At 43.4% G+C, this 10,553-nt stretch overlaps 1 protein-coding gene across 2 annotated transcripts; it reads left to right on the top strand.

Annotated features, from left to right (window-relative positions):
- The first annotated feature begins 170 nt into the window (after positions 1–170).
- LOC110529588 (dehydrodolichyl diphosphate synthase complex subunit nus1) lies at positions 171–8,988 on the top strand. 2 transcript variants are annotated; one of them, XM_021611931.3, is made up of 5 exons: positions 171–1,138; positions 2,603–2,737; positions 5,337–5,489; positions 6,441–6,540; positions 7,816–8,988. In XM_021611931.3, the coding sequence occupies exons 1-5, from the start codon at positions 772–774 to the stop codon at positions 7,904–7,906; spliced, it is 846 nt and encodes a 281-aa protein (XP_021467606.1). In that variant the 5' UTR covers positions 171–771; the 3' UTR covers positions 7,907–8,988. The 2 variants fall into 2 exon arrangements, with proteins under 2 accessions (XP_021467606.1, XP_090099023.1); XM_090242897.1 differs by having other exon boundaries at positions 582–2,014.
- Positions 8,989–10,553: the final 1,565 nt, after the last annotated feature.

The following is a 10,553-nucleotide window of genomic DNA, read 5'->3' as shown; positions in this document are numbered from 1 at the left end:
TGAGCCTGTGTAGGTGTAACAGATTTAGCTTCCGTCCCTCTCCTCACCCCGAAACAGGGACCCTCTGCACACATCAACAACGGCCTCCCACGAAACATCATTACCTATCGTTCCATAAAAGCCGCGGCCCTTGCAGAGCAAGGGAAACAACTACTTCAACGTCTCAGAGCGAGTGACGTCATTGATTGTAACGCTATAAGCGCGCACCCGGCTAACTAGCTAGCCATTTCACACCGGTTACATAGGGATCAGATCTGTTTTATTTTTTTAACAAAAAGGTTGTTTGATTTATTGTATTTTTTTGGTAATTTGTTCAGTTTTGGGGGTAGGGAATCCTGTTTCCATCCGGCATAATAGGTGGCGGGATGCACATTAAATTGTGTGATCGACCCTGCCGCGGATATCGACTCTGCCGCTTGAGCATGCTTTTGCGGCACAGTCGATAACGCGCTGGACTTCGGGCTAGAAGGTCGAGGGATCGAGACCTGCTCTCTGCCTGTCTCATTTACATAGAAAAAAAAACAACCATACGTGGATCTCGCGTGATTTCATATTTGCTGAATCGTCCAATCAGTGAGCTACGTGTATCTTTCGGGTTCAGAGGGTAAAGGTTGTATGAAGATGGCAGCCGTGTAAACTGAGGCGTTGGCAGTAAACTAAATGGCTCACAGGAGTAGATTAGTGTGCATCCATATCTAGACTTGAAATGCAGAGCTCGATAGATACCTGATAATTATTCAATTTCGAGATTTTGTCGAGGAGGGCGGCATAATGGCAATAGTGTACGAGTTCGTGTGGCAGGTTCTGCATGTCCTTCTCCACATTCATAGAACGCTTATCACTTGGTTCCGAATCCGACTTCGGAATTGGAATGGGCGACTGTGGTCACGAGCCTTAACAGCGCTTATTGTGCCGATGGCTCTCTCGTTTCCTAACCAAAAAAATATTGTCCCAGCACCCGGTAAACGCGTTGGTCGTCGGTATCGCTGGGGGGCGGATGGGAAATCTCTGGAGAAGCTGCCTGACCATATCGGTTTATTGATAGCGGAAGAGGAGCCACGGTACACAGATATAGCCAACCTTGTGGTGTGGTGCATGGCAGTCGGCATATCTTATGTCAGTGTGTACGATAATTACGGTAAGAATTTAATTTCTTCGTTATTTTATTTATATTAAATGACACCAGGAAGTGTTGCTAAATACAGCACCACCAGACAGTCACGTGCGCTGCAGTGCAGACCCTTGCCAGCCAGCCATATTTAGATTGGCTTGTAATCAGCGATTGTTGAACTTTCCTATTCATGGTACTTTGTTTGTTTGTTGCCTTGGATAACTGTTACCTAGCTATCTATTATCAATTCTGATAGTCAAATAGCTTTACCCAGCTTTACCCATCATTTGTGCCATATCTGCTTAGGCCTCAAGTGCCTTGTTGCTATTATAAACCTGTTACCCACATAATTACAGCAGTACAATTTAATGTTTTGTTATTACCAGTAAATAAAATAATGTTTTGTCATACTGTTGTATATGGTCTGATCTACAACGGTTGTCGGCCAATTAGCATTCAGGGCTCCAACCACCCAGTTTATAAATTCTTTGGGCCCTGCCCTCATTCCCAAATGGCATGTCTTGTCATCAGAGAAACCACTGGAGTGTGATAGTTTATTTTCTATCAACTGTAACAATGTTGTATAGCTAGATTAGAGAATATGATTTCAACTAGTGGAGTCCCGACTCTCAATAGGCTTTCAAGATTTGACCTGTGGCATTTTCACCTATTCTCTGAGCCTAGAGGGAATTGGCTTAACTGAAGGTTACACACACGCACAGTATTTCTGTTCTTGCTTCCCGAGTGGCGCAGCGGTCTAAGGCACTGCATCTCAGTGCAAGAGGTGCTACAGTCCCTGGTTCGAATCCAGGCTGAATCACATCCGGCTGTGGTTGGGAGTCCCATAGGGCGGCGCTCAATTGGCCCAGCGTCGCCCGGGTTTGGCCGGTGTAGGTCGTCATGGTAAATAAGAATTTGTTCTTAACTGACTTGCCTAGTTAAATAAAATTCACCACAGCCACTCTTACTGGGTCATGCTAGTTTGAAAATATTGTTTACGCCTTGAGTGCTTTCTCAGTGGTGTGGTTCCTCAATGTCTGCTGACTTGTGTCATCAGTCTCACAGCCAAATCTGGCACATGATTCATTATTCCCCCCTAATTACTCAATTTATTATATAATATTATGTTAATTTTAGGTATCAGTTTTGAAAGGTTGCAAATCTCCTTGTTTTTTCGTCTTTCAGTTAAGTTCGGATGTGCCCAATGTTCCTAACCCCCAGTGAGAGGTTGAAACTCCCCCCTCCTCCCAGCAGATAACATTTCCATTTTGGTTGGTCATGGCTAGAAGGGATCCAGCTTTTGTGAAATTAATGTCAAAAGTAGATTTTATTTTATTTATTTTAGCTAACCTTTACCTAATTATCCTAACCTGCTATGTTAATTCTCCTAAACTACTGCATAAGTTCTCCTAACCTGCTACAAAAAGTTAAATCTGACATTAATTTGACTAAAGATGGACCCCTTCTAGCCATGACCCTTTTGGTTCCCAGGTGTCTTCAGGAGGAACAACTCAAGGCTGATGGATGAGATCCTGAAGCAGCAGCAGGAGCTCCTAGATCTAGAAGGCTCCAAGCAGCTCTGTGTGGAGTTCCTTAACAATGGCACTGACAAACAGGACCAACAAGGTGAGACACTTGAACACTGAACAGCAGGGGCTGTATGCATCTCAGATTAGGAGTGCTGGTCTAAAGCGGCACTCCACAAAAAAAATAAAAATAATTACACACAAACAATCCCCCCCCCCCCCAGTCTAAGGAAGCTGGCATAATGCTAATCGCGAGCTAAATGCCAAACGTTAACTCTAATACAGGTTGCTACCAGTGGTGGTGTAGATCAATGTTTATTCTGAATAATATTCTGAATCAACTGAGCAGTAGGATTCATATAGGCCTAATATAAACAATATCCATCAATTTAATAATCTATTTGTCTGGTGCGCTGAAATGTTATGTGGTGCTCCTAACTTTTCAAAATTAGGAGCACCAGTGCTACCAATAAAACATATTAATAAAAACTAAAATGTCCACCCCTTTCGGTCCCCGGGACCAGGATTAAGAAACACTGCACTAAACTGATCTAAAATCAGCACTCCTACACCTCTCAACGCTTGATACATACGGCCCCTCAACAGACATCTGGAACAATGGGACATGCCCTGTGGTTTCTCTGCTATTCTCCGTCCTTACTCCTGTACTATGCCATAATCGGGTTAAACCAGAAGAACTAGATGGGCTACAACCAAGAAGAGAAGAGGCATTCAGAATTCTGCCACATGTAGTATGAATAATCAATTCAATTCTATTGGATACTAAATAATATATGAAACCCTTTAGGGCAATTTAGATTGCAAGGCTTAATTGGAGTAATATTCACAATTCATCATCACTTATTGAATGAATTTTGAAACGGATTATGAAAATTATAGTTAACTGTATTTTTTAGATGGATTCCAATTACACCATGCTTGAAAGCATGATTGCATCATCAGTGGCATTTGTTTATTGAAGAGCATGTGGACTGCAGCCAGCCTGTATTGACTGATTGAGATCTATTCTATTGTGTAGTCTTACTGGCCGTCTGCTGTTGGCAACTACATTATCTCTTGAGCAAGTCAATCTGTTATTACACACGGTCTCTCACACACACAGACCGTATAGAGTAGTAAAGGAACACAACCCAGAATAATTCTCTTCAAGGAATTCTTGTTTTTCCTGTTCATAGAAACTATAATTCACTTGTATAATTTACGAATTATAGGATCTCTATGTTCTCTTGTTATTCAATTGTTTTGTAACCCATAAATGTCATATTACTATGGAACGCCGTTTGGGTCTTTGCGTGTCAAAAAAGATACACGTCATATAACACTTTAACGTGTCAAATAAGCTTGTTGACCAATCAGGATCTCAATATGACTGCACGTCACATAATAATTTAGCACATTCATGCATTTTTTACGTAGTTATGACACATTGATTACACTATCACTCGTATTTCATATGTCACAACGATTCACCTGTTTCGTATCATGTGACGCTGGTATAGTTGTCTCGCGCACCTTCTGCTGCCACACGTGCGCAGACACACTTCCCCAAGCGCTGGATACTGCTGGTCATAAAAAAAGCTAGCTAGCTGATGGATGCAAACAATGGTCTTTCCCAAAAACATAACAAAATGACAATCTGTTTCAGTAGCTATTGTTAGCTAGCTAACTATCTAGGCTAGGTGTCATCTAAAATACCCATAATATATAAGACAGTTCTTACATGCTGACCAGACCGCTCGCGCATGTTGACTACCCACCCACTGGCTCCAGGTCATCTACAAGACCCTGCTAGATAAAGTCCCCGCCTTATCTCAGCTCGTTGGTCCACATAGCAGCACCCACCTGTAGCACGAGCTCCAGCAGGTATATCTCTCTGGTCACCCCCAAAACCAATTCTTTCTTTGGCTGCCTCTCCTTCCAGTTCTCTGCTGCCAATGACTGGAACGAACTACAAAAATCTCTGAAACTGGAAACACTTATCTCCCTCACTAGCTTTAAGCACCAACTGTCAGAGCAGCTCACAGATACTGCACCTGTACATAGCCCATCTATAATTTAACCCAAACAACTACCCCTTTCCCTACTGTATTTATTTATTTTGCTCCTTTGCACCCCATTATTTCTATCTCTACTTTGCACATTCTTCCACTGCAAAACAACCATTCCAGTGTTTTACTTGCTATATTGTATTTACTTCACCACCATGGCCTTTTTTTGCCAGGTCGCAATTGTAAATGAGAACTTGTTCTCAACTTGCCTACCTGGTTAAATAAAGATGAGAGAAAAAAAACCAGTCTGATGGCCTTGAGATAGAAGCTGTTTTTCACTCTCTCGGTCCCAGCTTTGATGCACCTGTTCTGACCTCGCCTTCTGGATGAGTTTGATTGGCTTGCTCATGCAAATTCAGCACACACAACTTTCTATAATATAATTGTTTTATTTGACACGTCATATAGTGTTATTTGACGTGTATAGTTTGACACCCAAAGACCCAAGCGGCGTTCCATATATTATAACAGCAGGTTTATAAAGCAGGCATTCCCACCCACTAACCTTCAGTCAAACAGCCACCTGACACGTTTACCATTGATTGTTATGATTAGTGTGTGTGTGCGTGCCTGAGTACCGGTATGTGTGTTTGTGGGGTGCATTATGACTGTATTCCTCTGTTTCCACAGTGCTGTCGTGTCAGTCTGTATTGAAGGTGCTGTCTCCAGACGACGGGAAGCTGAGGATCGTGCAGGCAGCACAGCAGCTGTGTAGAGCTGTGGAGCAGAGGGAAAAGACATCCGAAGACATTAATGTCACTGTGTTGGACTCCCTACTCAGAGGTGAGGAGGCCCCAAGATCAGCAGGAGGACATGCCGTTGGTTCTTACTGGTCTTTAGTGTATTGTTATTCGTTGACTGGGACCTTTATTTAATTGCTTAATCGTCAGGATAACACCCATAGACATTCTCTTGATTATAACAGTAGTTATCATAGACTGTAAATCATCTGATATTAATCTGTGCTGCACTATTACAAGCTGGAGTACAGTCAGTGAAGCTTAGCTCACCAGCTCTCCTTTGGCATGATGTTCAGAGTAGCAATTTCACTCGATTTGAAGCTCAGGAATGATGGAGGACAGAAATTGGGTAAAGGTCAAGGAGCCCCCTGTTAGAGCAGCTCCAACAGTGTTTGATCAAAAGATGAACGGAAGATGAAGCACTCTTAGCCAGAGCTCCTCTCTCAATGTGTTTTTTTTGACCTGAGCCCTCTGCCCGCCCAGGCTCTGCCCATCGTTAGCCCCTGGCTAAGACTGATCACCCTCACTAGCTGTAAATCACATCACCATTACTTTAGTGGAACACTCACAAATCAAAGCTCTTGTAGAAGGTGATGGATGAGACCAAAGGCAGAAATGTGAACAAACTGATGAGAAAGATGGTCTCCAGACAGAATATAAACTACAGAGGATAGCAGAGTTCACTTTAGTGCAGTTGAGTTGAATCCAATCAAATCCAGTGTGGTGTACAGTGAAGTTATCGTGTGTTTACTTCTCTGGGCCAGTGAGTGCAGCTGTTCCTCAGCACAGTCAGTGTCTATGGGGCTTGGCAAGCTGCTGCTGTAGCTCTCTAACACCCCCCAACACCCCCCCCAAAAAAAGAAAAGGCACTTCAGATGGTTATCTCTTAATCTTTTCCACAGTCCTTATGCAAACTAGCCTCTGAAATGCTCGAAACGGTGCACTCTGAAATTTCCAGTGATTGGTTGTTCCATTGCTCTCTCTGTATGTGCAGAGTCGAAGAGTACACCAGATCCAGACCTGGTTCTGAAGTTCGGCCCAGTAGAAAGCACCCTGGGATTCCTGCCCTGGCACATCAGACTGACAGAGTTCATGTGAGTATTGTAGTGTCTGTCTGTGTGCACACGTTCGATAAGGCTGCCTCACTCGTGTGGAAGACTGCTGGGATAGCCGCTGCTCTGAAGAGCTGGACACGAATGACAATGAGGTTCCTTTCTTATTCCTCATAACCACTCTGTGTGTGTGTGTGTGTGTGACAGAGAGGGAGAGTTTGTGTGTGCGTGCCTTTGCTTTGCCTCCTGAGTAGAATTGATATGGGCCTTTTGTGCTTATCTGTGCAGATTAACTGGTAAACCTGCCTGCTGCCTAATTTGTCTCCTGTCTTGACAGATTGACAAGGCTTTTTAAAACGCTGCTGTGAATCCAGTATAAATAGCAGTGCTGTTTTAATGGAAACGGAGAGGAAATGATGCAGTTCAGCCTTCATAAGATGCGACGTTGACAGATGATGCATCACTAACAATCGCAGAAATCCTATTTCTGGACATTAGCTATGTTTCCATTTAAAATAACAACAATAAAAATAGAAAATTGACAATTGCTTGCTAGACTACGTTTCCATTTCACTATCTTGTGTTGATAAAGATAGACAATGACTGCCTAGGAACAGTGAGTTAACGGCCTTGTTCAGGGGGGGGGAACGATCGATTTTTCTTACCTTGTCAGCTCGGGGATTCGATCTAGCAACCTTTCGGTTACTGGCCCAACACTCTAACCACTAGGCTACCTGCCGCCCAAAAAGTTGGTTAACAAACTGAAAGGGTGCGTACTGCCACCTACAGTTATGGAATGTTTGCTCACAAGTTTAAATCATTGGCTGAGCCCTTCTGATGACCTGGATGGAATTATGTGAACCTTCCTTAACCTATAGGAAGTCCCACCCAGTTGAGGACTTTTGCTATTTTGAAGTAGTCAACGGCCCTACCCATGCTTAAACAGGCTTTTGGGCACTAGAGGCCTAATCATTGTCAATGATTTGCAAGGACATTTTGGGCCTTGACCACCATCAAACACTAGATGGCCATATAGTGCTGTAACTGCTTTAGGCATTAACTCAAGCAGCAGCTTTTGGGAATCACAGGAGATTTTTTTTAAAGCAGCAATAAAGTACATAATTGTATTTGGAGTACGCCTTTTAACTAATGTAACATGGTGACATTTCTGTTAATCACTTATTGCTTGGTATCTATTTTACCAACATTATTTTATATTCATAGGTTTTACTCTACTGCCCATAGCTACTGCCATCGGAGGTAGGCTAGAAGTGTCTCTGTAGTATATCTCTCTAACATCCTCCCTCTCTCCTGCAGCTCCTTACCCTCCCATGTAGGCGTCTCCTATGAGGACTTATTCAGCGCCTTGCAGCGCTACGCCTCCTGTGAGCAGCGGCTGGGGAAGTGAGTGATTGGCCCCGCCCCTCCAGAGGAAGGGGAAAGACAAGGGTGTGGGGTAGGGGTCCGCCCTAGCCCCTCTTCCTCCCGGGTCTCTGTTTGCAGTACAGGCACTAGAGAACAAGCAGCCAGCCAGACAGCGTACTATCACATCGAATCTCACCTCCAACCCCGCTCACTCGGACTCACTACTTGGACTCACTACTCGGACTCACTGCTCCTCCGCACCGTGAAAGGGTCACCAGGCTGCCTCTGTGAGGCATGCTGGGTAGTACGGACCCTGACAAGGTAATGGCACGCACTGAACATCAGCGGGCTTGGAAGAGATCGGCCAATGCCCCCGCATCAGCTGTATTTAACGAGGAACCAACATTACCTGAAGGACATTGTTAGCCGTATGGTGTAAATCTAGTGTTGCTTTGCTTCTCTCTCGCTCTCTCTCTGTTTGCTGTAGATCCTGTTGTGCCCCTGAGGTATGAATGAGGATAATGGATCAAGCTTTCTGCTGCTCTGGAAGGGAGCGGTGTGTTGTGAGGAATGTGCCAGGCAGAAAGTTTAATGCTAAACAACAACCTTGCTCTTCAGGTCTCTCCATCTCTGTAAAGGACTGCATGGAGGACCTTGGGGCTTTTCTGGAAATTATACTTCATATAAGTGTGCTTCAAATGTAGCGCTTGATCAATATGGTACGGGAGGATGTGGAACGAGAGCTCTGTGATACGTGACTATACTCTGCATGTTAAGGATGTCTGACTACATGGTTGTGCTGTGTCTTCATTCAGAGTTACTATTGGTGGACTGTGTGTGTCTGCTTTTGTACATGTGTGAAACTCAGCCAGCAAGTTACATTAAACCTACACAAAATCCAATCTTTGCAATCAATCAGGATGAAAAATAAAGCAGTTGTCTGTATACAATTTCCCCCATGACCAACACTATTTTATTTGGTGTTGAATTACTAGGTTCTCACCCCGTTCTCCATAATATTAAGATTTTTGCATGTTGAGCCCCTTAATCCTCAATGCTGCTGTCTGTTGTTGTTAATCCATGTGAAGATTGACTAATTCTTGTATTAAAGTGTTTTGCTATTTCTTTCATCTCATGAACTTGTTTAAAACCCAGATTCAGTATTTTATTTTCCTTTCTCTCTGGTTACATGGCATACAGGAGTATTTACACTGTAGGGATATCTTAGATAGACGACTCTAGTGCCCAAATGCCAATTTTAGCATGGGCAGTGCCATTGAGGACTTCAACCATTTTTGAAGTAGTCAACTGGGTGGGACTTCCTATTGGTTAAGGAAGGATCACATGATACCATTTTGGACTTCAGGAGAGATCTGCCAATGAATTATACTTGTACGCAAACATTCCATAACTGAAGGTGGCAGTAAATCACCAACCTGGGCTTTTTACCTGTTCAAACAACACTCCAGGTGGCAGTAAATCACCAACCTGGGCTTTTTACCTGTTCAAACAACATTCCAGGTGGCAGTAAATCACCAACCTGGGCTTTTTACCTGTTCAAAAAACACTCCAGGTGGCAGTAAATCACCAACCTGGGCTTTTTACCTGTTCAAACAACACTCCAGGTGGCAGTAAATCACCAACCTGGGCTTTTTACCTGTTCAAACAACACTCCAGGTGGCAGTAAATCACCAACCTGGGCTTTTTACCTGTTCAAACAACACTCCAGGTGGCAGTAAATCACCAACCTGGGCTTTTTACCTGTTCAAACAACACTCCAGGTGGCTGTATGCATTTACACCATAATGCTAACTAATTACCCATAGGACTGAAACTCCCAATTCCTCACTAGCCAGTGGTTGGGTTGTCATAGGAAGGTTAATCAATACATGTGACTGAAAACCCCATATATTCAGTACACCTATATGCTTTGTTTGGGTTGGATTCCCTCAGCGTCTTCTAAAGGAACACTGAACAGCTGATATCTTCCTGCGAGCTAAATTGAACCGATGTAAAAGGTTGATTTATGGAGTTGTGTTGTCTGATCTTGTCCTCTGCGTGTCCCCTCACATGTAATGTGGTCTATGGTAAGGTGAACAAGTGTTTTACTCCCTGTAATGTATGCACCGAAAGGCCTGCTGGATTTAACCTGAAATGATCAACTATTGAACAATGGAGCTGTAGTAACCTTGGATGTGTTAGATATTAATTGAATGTTTTATTTGCACTGACTTATAACCAAGGATGTGTTTCACCATCTGAAAGCTGTGTGCCTAGGGAGAGGCACTCGGATGCAGGATGCTAGTCATTCTGAATTGATATGCAGCAGTCTTTCAAATGCATGGTGGACTGCACCATCATTCAAAGGGAAAGCATCTTCAAACACTTCTTTTTAAACGCTTTGTTTGAAATACTAATGTGTGTTGTGTTCTCGATACAGGCAGGCTTACACACCTGCAGCTGAGAGCAGCTCAAACCACTGTACTGCGACTCTACTCTCTGATGCAGCACTTTACATAAGTCTTAACATCCCCCTCAAATGGAAGATGGTTGAGTGTAGTGTTTTGTGATGTGGCAGCTGCGTGTAAACATTGAGGCAGATTTGCTTTAAATCCACTCTTCATGTCAGTCTTTCAGACCAAGTGAAGGCATATGGGCTGCAGAAATGGAGAACTACATGAAATTACGTT

The sequence above is a fragment of the Oncorhynchus mykiss genome, chromosome 8 (assembly GCF_057628025.1).
Source record: "Oncorhynchus mykiss isolate SJ-2025 chromosome 8, ASM5762802v1, whole genome shotgun sequence".
Taxonomy (NCBI): Eukaryota; Metazoa; Chordata; class Actinopteri; order Salmoniformes; family Salmonidae; genus Oncorhynchus; species Oncorhynchus mykiss.
The sequence above is the reverse complement of the archived record's forward strand: the minus strand, read 5'-3'. Positions and strand labels throughout refer to the sequence as shown.